Raw genomic sequence first — 18,801 nt, 5'->3', positions numbered from 1 at the left:
AGAGAATCCTACTCTTGCTGCCAAACCTTGTCCCAAGGAGTGTGGCTGAGTGTTGTCCCAAGGTCTGTTGTGCATCACTTGTCAAGGCCTGCTGAATTCTGTGTAAGAGGCATTTTATTGAACAATTTGTGAGCATTCTAAAGTCTCATACTGAATGGATATAGAATCCTCTGGCGACCTTATACCAATTAAATTCCCAACTTCTTTAGGTCCTGGAACCCATAGGATAAGACCCCTAAATCTGTCACTGCTTATGTTTACATGTGAATAACTTGCTCATGATGGTATTACGTCATTAACGTCTATCTAACCCAATGTAACTAACACAAATTTCACAGCGAATACATCTAAATTAGTAACTTTTATTTTCAGTTCAAAATTTTAATTTGGAAACCTTTTTCTTCCCGAAAGAGATGCATCATTTTAAACAAGATGGCCCTATATGAATTCCATTAATTTGTTGACTGAAGACACCTTCCCAACCAAAAATAATACAACAATTTAAAGTGGTGGGGTTCTAATATTGCTTTCAGAAATGCAAGCCAGTCAGCTGATGATACCTCAGCTATGAAAATTGATAAACCATCGCACTTCCTAAATCACTTTAATTTCTTTGTTCAAATAGTGGACGATTTAAAGTAAAGATCTATTTTTTTTATTGTGTTACGGATTTGTAAGTGTCTACCACTAAGTTCAATCATACGGTTTATAATTTTAACTATCTAGGCTCAATAGTTGAGGTAGGTAATGGGTCATTGAACCTTTTTAAGTGTATTTTTGTGGAGAGCATGAATCTCTTACCAAAGAAATAAGGGATTTTGTACGTTCTTATAAGTAATTGGGTTACTTCTCATATTGTCAATTAGTTTTGTGGTGGAAACTCAAACTTTTTTTATGGTATCATGACAGGTTGTTCTATGTGTGGAGCCGAATGACCACATGTGCTTCATGTCACACGGTTTGTTTTGTACATGTTCTAGGCTTGTAAATTCGGCACAAGTAAAGGGGCGTGTTGTCATATGGAAAAAAGAGGGACCTATGTACTTTTAAACTTTAAGTTATTGTATTTATCTTATATCAATTTATTCATCATATAAAAATTCTATGGCTCTCCGAAGTATAGGCCTACTCTTAACTTTTTAGATGTTCTTGATTTTGTATTTTTGACCAAATATCTAACAATTATAAAAGCTGGAGTATCCAATACTTCAAAATATGATGGAAAAAACCATCATCCTATGCTACTTGAGCTTGAGTGCACTTTTTCTTGCATTTGACTTGACGAAATTGAAAGATATAATATTATTATTTGTGAAAGAGAATTGTTTGAAAATTTTCGTTGTGTTTTAGGCTTGAAGAAACAAGAGGGTACATTGCAGGAGTCCAGCAAGTAGTAGTCAAATGCCCAGCAATTCCAGCTGAGGAGGATTTCCCTCTCAAAGGCCCAACAACTCAGTTGTCTGGACTATGTAGCAGGTTCTCTGTCAAAGACCTTTGAGACTGGTCTGGTAAAAATTTGGATCAAATCCTGGCCTTTCCAATGCTGGGTCAGTTAGTATTTCTCTCATGTGGACGAAATATGCGAACGAACTATCTTAGTTGACGAAGATGCCGAGGTTATTGGCAGAATCGAGTTCTAAAGACCCGTATAATGCACGAGTAATCCGGTTTGATTTTAGAAATTTTAAAAGTCGAAACTCTTGTCGTTTTAGTTGTCGTGACCGATGTCCAGTTGCGGAGCCGATGGTTCATGGTGCTACAGTGCTTCGTGTTTTAGCTGCAACCTTTACTCTTTCTTTTCCCCTTTTGAGATTGAGTTCAAAGTTTTGAGTTGTGAAATTTGAAACTATTACAATAATTTGGAAAGTGGGGAGTTTCGAATCCAGGATACATGGATAGGAACTCAACACTTTATCCACTAAGATATTAGACCACATGCGAACTTGAGTTATATTTGTGTAACTTTGAAGTAACAAGTTATTGATTTGGATTTCAATGGGGGATTAGACAAAAATATAGAATAAACAGAGGATGTAGATGCACAAGATGAAATTGGTGAAGACAAAGCTGAATTTGTGCTACCAAATACAGAAGATGAGTTAAAACCAAAAGTTAACACATAACAGTATAAGCATTCATAAATTTCAGCAAGTTTTCATCAACGCAACTGATAAACCCAAGTCAATAATATTACTCCAACTCAAACTCAATTTAAAAATATAAACACTGAACACATTATGTCAATAAGTATTCATAAACCTACACAAATCCTAAACAAAGCTTCATGAATTTAGAAAAATTTAGTTCATTTAGAAATTTCAACAAGTTTTCATCAACACAACTCAACCAAGTGAAAAATATAACTTCAACTCAACCCAGTCAACAATATAAACCCTAAACACAACCTGTCAACGAGTATTCATAAACTCACATCAACCCTAAATTTCCACAAATTTAGAAAATTTCATTAATGGGTACTTCTCCCCTTCTAATCTCCCTCTCATTCCCTCCTCTCCTACTTGAACTGTTACGATTAAGCCACATTAACATCTTATATTGTTGATGCACAAAACCGGAGGTCTTGGAACAACGTAAATCCGACTGTGAATCTGCAAGAAATGTAAATAACACAAGATGTATCGTGGTTCACCCCAACGTTTGAGCTACGTCCACACTGATATTGTATTTCTCTGAGATGTTGAAGAGGGAGAGAGAGAGCTTCTGAGGGTGAGAGAGCTCTTCTCACTCTGAGAGGTTTGAGGGGATGAGGAGGCTTAAGGATTGGCCTCCCTTAATGAGGAGAGTGAGGGGTCCTTATATAGAATAAGGGCTCATCACTTATTATATATTTGCCGCTTCATTTTTTATATAATTACATTTGAGTCCCCCGAGTATTTATACGAGATCTAAATACGGAGGCCCTAAGTATGGCATAAACATATATAATTTTTTTTATAGAGACAAAAAGACAAAAAACAAAATATGAGAGAAGGGAATGAAAATAGCAACGAAGAGAATCCTACTCTCTAAAAAAAAATGCACTTTTGAGAAGCTTGGTCTCACTTGCTTTTACTTTTATGAGGTTTTTTACCCATGATTTTATTTAAAAAAAAAACACTTTTCTTTCATTTACCAAACGAAATTAATTATTCAACTTTTTCTAAAAGCTGGTTTTTAAAAATTTTAAGCAACCTTAAACAAGCCCTAAATTTGAAAATGAAAGTTGTTAGCTGTTAATAGTGGACTTTTATCCTCTAATTTTTTTATTTTTATTTTTATCAATGTTACTTAATGGATTTGCATCAATTGTTATTTTATTGTGATTTGTAAGTATAAATATGTACTTCTTTATATGTTACATTATAAATTTAATTAAAATAAAAAAATCGCCAGACCCCTCGCCCAGACCCCTCCCCGCCATCTAAGCAATTTTTGGAACATTGGTTTAATTAGTGAAATCCTTATGTTTATCTCATTTAACAGTCTACGAAATGAAAGTTACTTCTTCCAAACGTACATGGTGACCAAACTTTCAAAGTCTAGATGTTAAAACCTTTGTCTTCTATGTGAATCTTGCAAGAAATGATTTACATGGTAGCGACATGGCAGCTCAGTTACACCATAAACTCAACACCTATTAACATCCCACGAGGATCCTCAAATCGTGGTCGTTCATCGTATATTATGCGGTCAGTTTTCGTCAGGTACTATTTATATTTAATTTAAAATAAAAGTATTTAAAATGATTTCTGATTGCACGATGTACGATAAACGGACACGATTTAAGGATCCCCAAGATCCTCACAAAGAGGATCCTCATTCATTAACATCGACCGCAGTACAGCTGACTTCAGGGCGGCGGAATGATTAATCTTCGGTCCAATTAAACGTGTTTTGGTCATCGATCATATAGTCCTCAGAAATTTCCTTCCAAGGCAGTGGCAAGCCTTTCAAAGAACAGTAGATGCATTGCTCGTATGAACAAAGTTTTGTACTTATCTTAAGCAATTCAGATCATAAATTGGCTTTATGTTCAAATTCATGAGTCACGATTCAACGTGGTCCAAGAGGCTGTTTTTCTCAACTACAGTGAATAAAACGTTTGCTCAATCCTTTTGTTCTCATTGACTACAGAGCTAGATTCAGAAGAAAAAGGTTGAAAACTGGAGATAGAGAATATTGGGATTTCTCTGCATATTGTAAAAAAAGTCTCTCTTGACATATTAGGCCATCTCTAATCGAGGGCTGGCCAGATGGCTCGTTTTAGCCCTCTGGCCCTCCAAGATTTCCCAAGATATTAATATTTTAATGAACAGTACATGGCCATATTTGCCTTCGTCTCCAACCGAGGGCCAAAGGGCCAGATGGCTCGTTTTAGCCCTGTCACAAAAAACCGTCTCCAACCGAGGGCCATAGGGCCAAACATAATTTATTATTTAAAAACTACAATTTAAATTCAAATCCAACGGCTAAGTGACGTCAACATGATTTTGTATGTTGTATAAGTTTCATGTTGTTAAATGTTGTTTAAGTTTCATGTTGTTAAATATTGTTTAAGTTTCATGTTGTTAAATATTTTTTTATGTTGTATAATTTGTATGTTGGTTAATGTTATTTAATGTTGTTTCATATTGTTTAATGTTGTTTCATGTTACTTAATTTAATTTAATGTTGTATAAATGGCCTAGGAAGTTATAGGAAAAAAATAGAATTGAAAAAAAATATAAAACAAATTTTGTGAAATAGAAGTTATAGGAAAAAATGGAATTAAAAAAATATGAAACAAATTTTGTAAAATACAAGTGAAAAAAAATATGAAACAAAATTTGATTCATATGAAAAGGAAAAAAAGGGAAAAAAAGAAGTTTAAATTCATATAAAAAAAATGTTAATACAACGGCTACTAGCCGTTATATTCAAAAAATTTCAAACTATTGGTGTCGGTTATAACCGACACTAATAGTAATTAAAAAAAATTTACCTTTGAATAACTATTACTGTCGGTTATAACCGACAGTATTAAAAATCCTTCTTTAATGTTGTCGGTTATAACCGACAGCAATGGGAAAACTATAAAAAAAAAATAGACAGTCCGGGGCTGGCTGGCTGGCCGAAAGCAGCCAGCCCTTTGGCCCTTTGGCCCTTTGAAATTCCGTGGGGCCCTCCCAGATTCCCGAGCCCTCTGGCCTAGCCCTCGGTTGGAGACGATTTTAGGGCTATTTTCAGCCCTCTGGTCCTTTGGACCCTTCAGTTAGAGATGGCCTTAGGAACTTGGGAATTTTTAACCAGATGGTTCCGTTAAGTAGTGATTTTGACCTCAGAAGGAACACTCTCGGCATTGAGTTCTAAATTGCATCGGACTTACAGACAAGGTTATGCCTTTTGTTACGATGTTCAATTTTTGCACCAGATTCGGCAACTTCAACTATATTTGTGAAAATGTAGGTGCACCAAATCGGCATCAGTCTGTAGGGATAAAAATACTGAAAAGAAATGAGTGTCTTTATGGTGAAAGTGGTTTGGTCATTTGAATGCCAAATTCAGAAATGCACTTGTGAATAAACTAATCATAGAACACCTCATTTCACTGGGAAAGCTGATGAAGTGACCTCCTTCGATGAATGAATCGAAGACTCTTCGCTGATTTAGATTTGGATAGATAACCAACCGAACTAGAAGAAGTTTTGTTTAACCAAACTGAAGGTACTCCTAGACTGACCGTTTCTACAACAACAATGATATTTAACCAAACTGAATATGGCGCCGGTTTGTCAACTTAGTGATGTTTAACCAAAATGAATATATATGTGCTAACAGAAGGATAGGTGAAGCAATTAGTACTTTTCTCAAAGTTTGATAGGGTTTCGCGTAGAGAATATATTTGCTTGGCGCGGCCTGGAATCTGACAAAGTCCAAGAGTCCAATTGCAATTCTAACTTTATGGAACATCATCCTGTAGACTCAAACTCTGCTAAAATGACTTGGTGTGACCGATCACTTTGCGTGCAATATCCTTCGGCCATTCACCTAAGGAATTTTCAAAGATAAGACAAGCCTATATTTGAGCTTTCTTGGGTTTCATAGCTAAAACCGTCAACACAATTTCAACCTTTCTTCTACGTGCTAATTACTAACCCATTTTTATCTCATCATTGAGTGAAGAATCTAAAGCTAAGAGTGCTACATGTTGTTTATTTAATATTGGGTTTAGATAATGCACAAGTACATGCATATTTGAACTTCTTGCAGCTCACGACTTTTAATTGGATCAACGCATGCATTGTTTTGATACCATATAAGGGATATGATTTGCATCCCATTTATCTTGCACAAAAAAATATCAAGAAAATTTCAATATACTCAATAAATAATTATCGTGATTCAAAATCACAATATTATTTGTTAACGATAACTGAATGTTATCTTAAAACCATCCAACAGTCTAAAATTTTTGTTCATTCAACAGTTTCAATTGCAAACAGTGAGAAAATTGAATTCCACTAAACATTATAGTTGAGCTGGCTCTCCCTGGTTTACTTTTCCATGCCAACCGGACAGCTTTTATACTCTCTCATTTTCTTTCTAGTCCATGAGAAATTCATGAACGGGGACAATGAGCCTCTCGATCACAGTTAAACCCTACTGTCACCATACATTATCCTCATATCTTAAGTAACCACCATCATTAGTGCTAGTGCACATGCATGCCTCCTTATTAGTTGAAACCCTAATTTATTTAATTGCAGCTACTAATGACCACCACCACGCAAAAAAGACAAAGAGGCTTCAATTAATTCCTTGTTTGGCAGGAGATAGAAGTACGCATAAGACGCTTAACTAACTCATGTTTTATCTAATCCTTGTCCTGACCATGACTAATGACTTATAACCTTAACCCTACTTTGGTCTTTTCCACGTACGATATGAGAGGGATGTGAATTTTGTAGCTCCTCACATTTGGCTAGCTAGTGACCTATATAATACCCAAACAATATGGAAAACGAGCCTAAATTTCAAGTATTTATGTGGATCTACATTTCAGACGTTGCATTGCATTATAGTTAATAAATAATGCTCGAGATAATCGTCCACGAGTGATCGACTTTTAATCGGCGTTGTGTTATGAATCTCAATTATATATATGCATCTACGGTTGGGAGTCCTCCACTACTTCGATGACTATCCTAACTCAGGTCTTGTATTATTGTACTTTGTTTAATGTATATTGGTCATCATATCACGTGTATTAGTACTACAAAGCATGTTATATGTATAGCTTTCAATTTAAATGGGGTTATACAATGGCACGTTATGCTGTCTACCCAAGAATGTGACAGTACAGAAACATTGGAGGGTCCAGCTAAAATCTTTACCTCAGAAGGAGATGGGTACAAAAATTTGGACCACCTTGGCCTAATTGATAAGTTTGAATCATGAAAACGCAAAATCAAAATCACGAACACACAAAGGACACCGATGGTGGCACCTAATTAAGTAAAGGGAGGGGAAATCTATCGAGATTTTGTGTCACGACGTGAAAGGAACAAGAGAAAAGCTCCAAACACAGTGGACATGGAATGAAGGGTAAGACTTATATCAAAGAAAACATTATGAGGTGGGGTTAAGTTTGGCTTCTCTCAACATTTTTCAATTTTTTTTTTTCTGCAACAAAGCAGCCTATGCTGCAAAAGGGCCAAAGAAGTTCAGTTCATCATGACTCAGGAGATTTTGCGTGAATGGAGAACGTCTGCCATACGAACACTGTTTGAACCGTTAGATCAACATAATTAGCAGTTCAGACAAAGCTCAAATTTTGCATGCATGGCAGAAGTTCCGTTGTCTCATACCTCTCTTGGATCTACAAAGAGAGATTTTGTTGGGTGGGTTCTTGTGAATTCATGGACACTATTAGTTCTTCTATCTTCACTTTTCAAGGCCTTTATGCACCACAAATCTTCAAAACATGAGAGCAATTTCCAATGTGGGATGTGATGTCTCACTGGATCACAGCCTCCAACTTCTGTCACTATAACCTTGCAATTCTCGGAAGTGGTAGCAGCCATGTTGTGCACAAACTGGCAGAGAGCCCTCACCAATTTCCCTGACAATGGTCCTTCATGGTGCAACCCATACATGAAGTAAAATCCAAAAGGGATAAAAAAATCAGGCATGGAAGGCAGTAATTTAAAGCAAGGAAAAACCCTAGCCATCCATTTCCAACTTTTTGCATACATTAAGCAAGATAAGGGTGCATTCCCTAGCCTCAGGTTAAAAAGCTCCCCACTATTCCAAACACTAAGCATAGCCCAACTTTCAGGTAAATGACCATTTACCCCAAAATCTCTCAACTCTCCTCTAGGGTAAGCCACCCAAGTCCCCAAACTCAGCTTATTCCCAAGCACTTTTTCTATATCATGAGGAAAAAACTCAGTATTTTCCATACACTTTCTGTAGAGATATTCAGCTTCTTCAACCTTCAACTTTGCAATCTCAACGTTGGAAGACACGTGGCGGGGCCTGTAACGAACCGGGTTCACCAGAATCGCCGGCGTCCGGAACCTGATGTAGCCAAACTTTGTCATGAAAAGTCTGACTGACGCAAGGTTATCTTTCTCCGTAGCCATGTATGCATAATCAGCATCATTGTCTATGAACCATTCTTCTAATTTGCTCACAAGGTTTGACCCAATTCCTTTTCTTCTATACAGCGGTGAAACCCTGAGGCCTAAGATGTAGCCAACTTTGGCCTGATCATTAGGTGGTGGCTTGTTGTGATGAACTGTGACCACCTTTATAGAGCCCTGGATGACCCCAACCAACTGGTTGTCCAACTCAGCCACCTATATGAAACAGATCAATCGATAAGATGTATAATTGATTGGAAACTAAAGAAGAATATTATCGAAAAATAAAGAATGAATAGTATTGTTGTAACGTACCAGCATCTTGTGCATCGGACTGCTTCTGATCCTACATATGGGGTCACCCATCGTATCGGTGAAGAGAAACACACGTTCGGATGGCCCTACTTCACATCTTCGTTCGAGATCTTCCACTCTTCCTCTATCCGCCAGCCCGTCATAGCTTCGAATTATAGCCTCCTGAAATCCCATGCCGGAATTTAACCTTGTCGTCCAAGATATGTACGATGATCAGTAATCTTGGAAGCGAAACAAAGGGGAGGTTTGTAGGTTTATAATTCTATACTAAAGAGTGGCCAAAGCCAGATATATGTACCTTCAGGCACAAAAAATGCAGGCTATTTTATCAATCTTGTTTGGCCTGAATAATTTTCCGTAATGATAATCATGGAGGTATTTATATGGAGCTGGGGGCACTTGGAAATGTTCTCTATCCTCAACATCAACCTAGGCCGGATACAAGAATAATATTATATACCAGACAAAAGGGTGTTAAACAAACAAATAGATTGTGTTTTTTTGTCTTTAGCTTTGAATTAAAATAACGGAACAAGTTTCAAGTTCCAATTTTCCTCTTTCAAAAGAAAATACCAATCAATGAGAAAGTGATATATGGTTGCACGCATGTGCTACTTTGAAAGTTATTCTGTTAACGAATTATAAAAAATTATCACATAAGTTGGTAAGCAAAACTTGATTTCTCTAGAATTATCGTATTTGGAGGGAAATTTTTACGTAAAAGATATTGATATGTCCCACTTCTAATATATATTTAACACAATCTGATAAGGTTCCGAATTAAACATCTTTATACTTACTAATTAAACCTATCAACGTTCTGATAACCTCAGGCTCACCCACTTTTGCACGCCTAAGAAATAAGAGTATTATGTCGTTGGCCGTCCCCGACAGATTAACCTATTGAATTTGCCAAAGTATTGGCTTATTGGGTATAAAATTGAGTACCACTCTTGCCTAATATCATACAGGTAATAGTTACACCACTATGTCACCAACCTCATCGATGCACCGTACAGTCGGCAGGGGCCAATATTTATGGATATACTATAGATAATGTGGATTATATAATTAAATAATTGAAGATGAAATATCACCTAATTAATTAATTGAATTTGTGTCGGCGGGGCTACGTGTACGCTTGTATAAAATTGTTGGTTTGCATGGTATATCATCAGATGATTAATTTAAGTTGTTCAAGGATTATTTTAATTAATTATCAGTTTGGAAAGGAGGAAATGCAATCCCCTTCCAACCACACTAACTTTTTCTCATTTTTGGACTATTTTAACTATGGTTTTTGTTGTATGTGTGCTTGTGGCGTTGTGTGGCTGACAACCTCCATTTTTAAAACACTTAGATTCGGAAGTGAAGTGAAACCCCACTTAAGTCATGCTGAGCTCTCTGCTAATGAAGCAAATATTAATGATAATACTTGCCTAATGCGCCTTAAGTGAGTGGAAATTAAAGAGATTACAAGACAAAATGAGAGATGAAACTAAATTTCTTTGATGAAAGAAAGCTAGGAAATTAAGAATGCGGTGGAAACTGATTAAGAAAAGCACAATTAAGAACTGTGGATCAAATTCAATTATCTCACGACATAGATGATTGTCTAAAAAAAAGTATATGTATTATACTTCTCTCTTAATTGCACGCTGAAGATGGTGTGCCTTGTGAGATTTGCAACAAATTGGGATGTGTATGAGGCCATTAAGCAGAATCCTTTTTACAATCTCATCAACAGAAACCCTAATATAATGACAAAGTAATCATTAAAAATATGTAGAACAGAAACCCTAATAGAAAATAGCACAATCACTTCATAATATTGCACCAAGCACTTACATTCACACAAAAAACAAAATAAAAAATGGCACAATATGCCCTAACCATTGCTATTGTGCTCTTTCCTGCTTCTTTTTTCCATTATTTTGTGGCCCTTTAATCATGTACTTAGTTCCATCCCAACTTACTAATTAACCTTTCTTCCTTAATCATTAAACCTTCCATTAATTTAACTAGAAAAGACACGTTCACCAACAGCAATGTGTACACGTGTGTGTAAGGGCTATGCTTTCCCACCCCACCAGAAAATCACTCTTTGCCCCAACCCACTACCACCAAAGGGGTTGTGATCTTGCCATTACATGTTTTACATGAAAACTGAGGGTCCCTTCTCTAATGATTCAACACTCCACAACAAAGTGCATCTTCCAATTGAAGTCTGCAAATCTCTCTGTGCTTTGTGTTTTTTCTTTCCATGCATTATGTTGTCCCTCTACATATGCTTTTTTTTTCTCAATATAATTGGATGCTTTGCAGCTAGCTAAAAGCATTCCTAAGAGCACTTCCATCATGGGAAAGCCCCCCAGGCTATTCACTATTTAATCTATCCAGTGAATAGTAACTGCTCTTAATGAATAATAACTGTCTTTTGCATCTCCATCCCTACACTGAATAGTTCTGACAATAGGCAATAAAATATTAGTATTTTTTTAATTTATAAAATAATACAAAATAATTTAATTTGTAATTTCGGATAAGATTTTTAATCGTTCTTGTTGTGCCACGTGTCATTATCCGAAAAGACAATTATTGGTGATGGATTTTGATAAGATTTTTATCCAATACCGTCGTGCCACGTATCGTTACCTTTTCAGAATCGTTGATGATAGATTTCCAATAAGATTTTTAACCAATCACGTCGCGCCACGTGTCACAATCTGTTTACAATCTTTGATAATAGATTTCGATCAAATTTTTAACGAATGACGGCATGCCACGTGGCATTATTTACAACCTAATCCTTTCTGAATCCTCCATATAATCCACCATCCATCCTCAGAAATCTCACACCAATTTTCTGAAGATCTCTATCATTATTCATAGTTTCTGCTTCCTTCTTACAATGTCTTCTTCTTCAAGGATGATTTGGGAAATCGATCAGCAAGAGGAATAATTGTTTAACCAATCAGAAGAAATATTCAATCTTCAGGTGGCCCAATTAGAAGGAATATTCAATCTTCAGGTGGCCCAAAATGAGAGGGAAGAGGATGAGGAGCGTAGAAGGAGAGATGACGAAGCAAGAATAGGCAAATACTCACATTCCCGTCGAGTCATCCAAGCTGTGGGTTAGATCTGCAGGCCCAACCATTTTGGAAACCGTGAGAGCAGCAGACAACAACGAGGTATGGAACTCTTGGATGATTATTTTGTCTGTAATAGTGCATTCTCTAATACGTACTTTAGACGTCGTTTTAGAAAAGAACGACATTTGTTTAACAAAATCATGATTGTTGTTTGCAACCAAGATTCTTACTTTGTGCACAACGCAACATCTTCAATAAGCATCCAATTCGTACCTGCATCAGTAGTCATTTTGTTGGAAAAAAAATTGGATTGAAACTTTGAGAGAAAGATAGGAATGTGGTTGACAGTAGTTGAGAAAATATGAAAGTGTGGTGTAAGGTAGAAGATAATGAGAAGGTATTTATAGAAAAGTAAAATCAATTTTTTTTTTCAGATTTTATTTAATTTTTTATTCACCTAATTAATCTCTACCATTGGATTTAAAAAAAATTTGAATTCCAACACTCTAGATTATGCCACGTGACACAACGGTAATATTTCTGATTTTTAAACTGTTTATTTTTATTTAATTTATAAAGGCAAATAACGTGGACCGTTGATCTCAGATCTAACAGCTGATATTAAATAAGGTTTTTTTAATTTTGTTTACCGTTGGAAATCCAACGGTCCAGAAATTGTAACCGTTGAAATCCAACGAACATGGGGAAGCCACGTGGCCTCCCTAACAGTAACATTTCCGAGTACGCCGCGGGCCCCAAGCCTAAAATTATGTCGGATGACGCGCGCCCACGGGCGTTTGACGCAAAAAATATATAAAACGTGGTTGTCGTTGTCCTAACGATGTCCACGTCACATTCCCTTTGGGCTCTCGGCTGACGACTCGTGCCAGGCCTCTCCCTCGGGCTTGCTCGGGCTCGCTCGCCAGCGCACACTGAGCTTCATCACTCGGGCTCTTTGACCCTGTTCCTACGCCTGTCCCTCGGGCTGGAGCACACGGTGGAAGTGCTCTAATATGCCCAATGAGTAGGGAAGGATCCACTTTTTCTTGTGGGGGTCTGGGGAAAGATAATGGGTCTTCTCCAAACTTCACAGTGTGTAGGGAGGGGAATTTGTGATTGGGGAGCGTGGGTTCCTTGATTCTTCTTCAGTATGGATCATGTTGTAAATGAGATAGGCATGGAGATCAATTATTTCAGTAGTTTGCTAATTGACACTTTAGAGTAATGTTAGGTAGTCCAATTTTTAAACCAAATTGTAAATCATGTATTGTGTTACTAATAAGAAATAAGCACGTTAATTAACATTTAAGTAGTAATCCAATCATCAATAACCACGTCATAAGGTTTACACAATTTGATCTAAATAGTTGGTCTCCTAATATTGCCCGACACTTTATATCTCATACTAAGATTTTCTACAAAAGTATAGATAGAAATGATTATACACGGCTCTAATTCTGTTGTCTCTTGTTTTTACTTACATTTATTCAATTCAAATATTAGAATTAAATAGAAGAGTGTAGCAAAATAAAATTGCGAGCGAAACTTACTTTTCTATTGATATTCATATCAAATTAGATCCACAAGACTAATCTTCTCTAGTAAAGTGTTGAAGATTCACCCCATGTATTGGAAAAAAAAATTGTGATTCTTCTATGATATATTTAATTGATACATTAATTGTACATCAGCTTAAATCATTCTCGTGCTAAAAGAAATGTGATTCTCTAAAACTGTTTGGATCAGATTAATATTAATTTTCAAGAAAATACTTTTGAACCCAACTTTTTTTAAAGTTCAATTCTCAAATGTGATTCTCTCACTAGTACACAAAACAGTTTGCGCGATGTAGGTACCTTCGTCATGCAAAGTAAAAAAACGTTGCCTGAAAATTAACCCAACGAAACCTGCATTGCGCGCCAACCATCGCGCAAATGCAGTGAAAGCAGGGTTTGCATGATGAAGGTGCTTTCGTCATGCAAAAAGCTTTTGCGCGACGACAGAACCTACATCGTGCAAAGTGTCTTTGCACGATGGAAATAACTTGCGTTGTCGCATAAACCTTTGTTTTATCATTTTATTTTTTGGAAAAAATATTTTTTATTTAATTTTTTTTATAAATATTGTAATTAAATTATAAATAATAATTAATAAACCAAGAAAAGGTATTTAATTATAAAATATATGAAAATGTATATACAAGATGTCCGAACTGACACACCCCGATCCGGAGGATCCAGGTGTGCTGGCCGTCACGTGGGTGTGACGTAACCATAGGCGCGACACGGAAGCAGAACAACAACATAAATCAGCAGAAATTCAAACCAAACTCAAACATATCAACCTACGAACATAACCAGACGAGTTATAAAGTAAACACATAAGTTCAGAGCATAGGTTAACTGCAGTCAAGTAGGACTAAACAAAAATACATCACCCTCAGGTGAGTCCTACATGTCGAAAGTCTGTCAGAAAGCCGGAATAAGACCTCGAGAGCCACCAACCGCTAAACTAGAACCTGGAGGGGCGCAAAACAAAATGAGTGGGTCAGTAAACTCAAATAGTCTTCCAAAACAGTTCATTAAAACAATTTTATCCCCTCGCCGTAAAAACCTGTATACTTTCCCAGAAAATAGTATATAAACATTTATATATACGCAACCTCATAACTCAATACATATTCATCATCATAATATCTCAGAAATGATATGCCATGCCCAAAATATAATCAGAATGTATCAATATCAATCAGGTGAATAATAAGTCAACCGGAGACCCTACAATGGTCCTGTACGGCTGATTCTAAAGCTCAACATCCCATCCAACCGGAGTCACCTCGATGACCTGTACGGTCTAACTCTGCACGTCACTCGGAACTACATAAGGTAGTCTGTACGATGACAGGTGTATAAATACGCTCTAGTGCTTCTCACATCAATCATCAGCGCGCATATCTAAGGTCACCCACCAGTCGGAACCCCTCTAATGGTCTGTACGACTGGCATGTCGGAACCCTCACATGGTCTGTACGACATCCACCTACTTGGATCCAAGGCGAGCGTGCGGTGTGGTGAATAACAATATAAGCACTAACACCTAGGTGCAGGTCATGAGCTTTCAAAGCAATTCAATATAAATAACTCGGCTGAAAAATAAATAAACTCACCTGAGCGTCCACTGCGTCATTTCACATATATAAGCATCAATACTCAAGCTAGATATCTCAATAATTTCATGCATGGCAATTAATTTCATAACTTTCATAAAAACGTATTTTCTGGGAAAATAAATGTATATAGGTAAATACGAAATCAAAACTGCCCACTCACTGATAAGTCGACGGGTCGTAACCCCCGTGGCGTCCCTGGATGCGCTCGTCCTCGGGATACGTCTCACCTATATGCGAAACAACTATAAAAACGTTAATTTTAAACACATCACCAATATTTCGAAATAACTTCTCATACGATGCTCAATTTGGGTATATGAATATACCACATCGACCTACTCGACGTCACGAGCGTCGAGAAATTTTTAGAAAAATTTTAGGAGGTCTCACGCGCCCCCACGCGCCCCCCACGCGCACCTCCTTCTTCCTTGGGTCGCCGGACTGATTTTTCCGGCGGCCGTTTTCCGGCGAGTTTTAAAACTCTTCGTTCTCCTTCGTTTTTCACCCATTTTCTTCGTATTTTATATCAATTTGAAGCCCCAAACATGTAGAATCACGATAGACTAGTTTAAGGCTCTAAAAAAATCAAGAAATCTCACCGGAAAATTCCCAAGAATTTCAGCCAAAATGGAACCACGTGATCCTGACGTCCAAATCCTTCAAACGAAGTACTCCGAGCCTCCTTAGGACTTCACTAAGCTCACTACAAGTTAGAATTCCCTGAAACATGACATTTTACGTGTGCATGAACAGTAACTCAAAAATGGAGGTTCGGGTTCTACGTGATTTCGAGGGTTTCGCTTCCTAAAACTAGTACCAATGAACTTAGAACGTCAAAAGGATGAAGATGCATACCTTGGTTGCCTCGATCCGTCGAGTTTTTTGAGGGTTTGGGTGTGCCGTACGTATTTGGGTGTGAGGGAGTGTGAGAGATCGTGAGGGAGAGAGACAGAGAAGACGCGGGGGAAGGAGAGAGATCCTGTGTGGTCCAAACTAATCCACACCATCCAAAACCTTTCCTAAATCCCTAACCACACATAACAAAATCAATTTTCAATATATTTCTAACTTAAACAATTTTCCAAAAGCTTAGGGACCATACACTTTCCAAAACGTAATACACACATACCTAAGTAACGTCGAGGGTAAAATAGTCATTTCACGCTCCCGATATATAATTCCCGGGACGGGCTGTGACACGAACATAAAAGAAAAAACTACAACAAGTAGTCTTATAGGTTTGATACATCAGGCTACTGGGTATCGGCTGGGCGAAATGGCTAGGAGGTCGAAGGTGGAGCAAGATCAGGGGCTGGCATCGCGATTTGGAGGCCGGACATCTATAAGGCTCGTACAATCATACTCATCTGCTCACCCTGGGTCGCAAACTGACCTTTTAGGGTTTCAATTTCCTCTGTCAGGGCGTTGACCTGTCTTGTGGCCGATCTAGAAGAGGAGGCACCCGTCTCACGAACCTGCGCCTTCCCCAACATTGCGCGATGAAGGTGTGCATTCGTCGGGCGAAGCTGTTTTATGCGACGTCTGTCTTCGTCGCGCAAAGTTACGTTGCACAAAAGGGTTTTGTGTGACGTTTTGTTGTCACCGTTGTGTAAACATACTTTGCGAGACGCAATTTGCTCCGTTGCGCAAGTTGCCGTTACGCAAGTATGTTTTTGTACTAGTGTCTTATGATCTATTTAATTGATACGTTAGTTGTACATCAACTTAAATCATTCTCGTGCTAGCTAAAAGAAATGTGATTCTCTAAAACTCTTTGGATCAGACTAATATTATTTATCAAGAAAAATACTTTTGAACCCAACTTTTTTTAAAGTTCAATTCTCTAAAACTGTCAGTGAACGCAACTAAATTGTCCCTAATATATTATAGCATATACATGTAGAACTTATTCCATACGAGGAGTGTTTGGGAAAAAAAATGTTGAGAACAACATTATAATCTATATCTTCCTTTAAAGATTAAGGATGTTGTAGCATTTACTTCTTAGTATGTTCTAAAAGGGTTGATAGCCCCCTTACTTATCATTATCCATATCTCCACATCCAAAACCCTAGATGCCATAATTATACAATTCGTTGCTCGAGGGCCAAGTTCCTAACTCTAATCAAGATATTGAAACGTGGATACATAATAGTGTGACAGATAACCGATGGCCAATTGTTTGCATGTTCATTGGACGTGTCCACAGTTGGTGCACATACAGAATGAGAATTCTTAGGTGGGATCGATGTTTTTGGCAGAAAAAAAATAGGATGGTGAAGCTTGATGTGTTAATAGGATTGGTACATGACTCATTAGGCAACATGACGACCTACGTAATTACAACATCAAGTTAGTACGCAATCCCTACCTTTGATGACCACACAAAACGAAAGAGACTCTTGATGTGTGACTGTAATAACGTTACACCAACTCGTAGTGTCATCCGATTCATTCATAATATAATAATCCAAAAAATATTATATTTTGATATGAACTTGTCTTCTCATCTAATTATATTATGAGCAAACTTATGACATCACGTGACAATATTACTAATGCTAATTAAAAACTTTTCGTAAAAAAAATCACAATGAAGACTATTTTTTTTTTTTTGAGTTTACAGCTAAAATGTTCCTTGAGATTGTCATAACTTTTCATTTTAGTCTTTGAGATTTAAAATCGATAGAAGTGGTCTCTAAGATTATCCACCGTCAATCCTTTTGGTCCTTATGTGACAAATTTTTGTTAAATTGAAAAAACCACCAATTCAAGTGGAGGGATTGATCTGAAAAAAACCCCCTCAATTTAAGGAAAATTTTCACGGACGAACCAAAATAATTAACGGTGGATAATCTCAAGAGCCACTTTTATCGTTTTTAAATCTCAAAAACCAAAGTAAGAAGTTATGCTAATCTTAGAGGTTATTTTGGCTAAAAAACCTTTGTTTTTGCCCTCTTTTTGGCTGATTATATGAAAATTATCTATTTTGTCTAATTCACCAAACAAACCTTTAGTGGTAAATATATGATCTCTTTTTAGTCATATAAAATAATGTGTCACTGTGGGTGTTCATAGTACAAGAGCACTTAGAGTTATGTGATATCCATCCCTTGATGCATTTGGTTTGTGGTTTTGTGGTCCTTATTCCTCAGCTTAAAGAACCTTGAAATTAACTATAAGGGGAGACAACATAAAGAGCAAGCTAGCATATAGATAATAGAGATGATATTTCTTCTAGTGAGCACAAATTGATTGCTAAGCTCAAGTGCAGATGTCGCATTGCAGTATAATTCGGAATTGGAGTCGGATTCTTGTATCCGTATAGAGAATTATAAAGCTGTCAAAATTTTGACAAGAACAACATACACTTGCAATTCCGTCGAATAATGTATCAATTAGTTTTTTATTTACGTAGAGGAAAGATATTGTCATGCCTCAAAACGAAAACACAGCAGCTGGACAAACCTTAAGGATTCAAGTTCAATAACAGAATAGAACTTGTTATGGTTCCCTCAGGTACCGTTTGGTACGTGGGACGGGACGGAACGGAACGGGACGAGGCGTTTCGTCTCACGTTTGGTGCGCCTAAAACGGGTGG

General features: G+C 37.1%; 1 protein-coding gene and 1 long non-coding RNA gene across 2 annotated transcripts; one reads left to right on the top strand and one right to left on the bottom strand.

Annotated features, from left to right (window-relative positions):
* Window positions 1-7,246: 7,246 nt before the first annotated feature.
* Window positions 7,247-9,113, bottom strand: LOC114823886 (probable N-acetyltransferase HLS1). The gene is made up of 2 exons (XM_029099626.2): window positions 8,940-9,113; window positions 7,247-8,840 (listed from the first exon to the last, which is right to left on the bottom strand). Exons 1-2 carry the CDS (start codon window positions 9,111-9,113, stop codon window positions 7,842-7,844), a joined length of 1,173 nt encoding a protein of 390 aa, XP_028955459.2. The 3' UTR covers window positions 7,247-7,841.
* On the top strand, window positions 8,462-9,327 carry LOC139194397 (uncharacterized). Its single transcript, XR_011579161.1, has 2 exons — window positions 8,462-8,603; window positions 8,709-9,327. It is a non-coding gene; the product is annotated as an uncharacterized lncRNA (long non-coding RNA).
* Window positions 9,328-18,801: the final 9,474 nt, after the last annotated feature.

Source organism: Malus domestica, chromosome 03 (assembly GCF_042453785.1).
Source record: "Malus domestica chromosome 03, GDT2T_hap1".
NCBI classification, from domain to species: Eukaryota; Viridiplantae; Streptophyta; class Magnoliopsida; order Rosales; family Rosaceae; genus Malus; species Malus domestica.
This window is presented reverse-complemented; position numbering and strand designations above follow the sequence as displayed.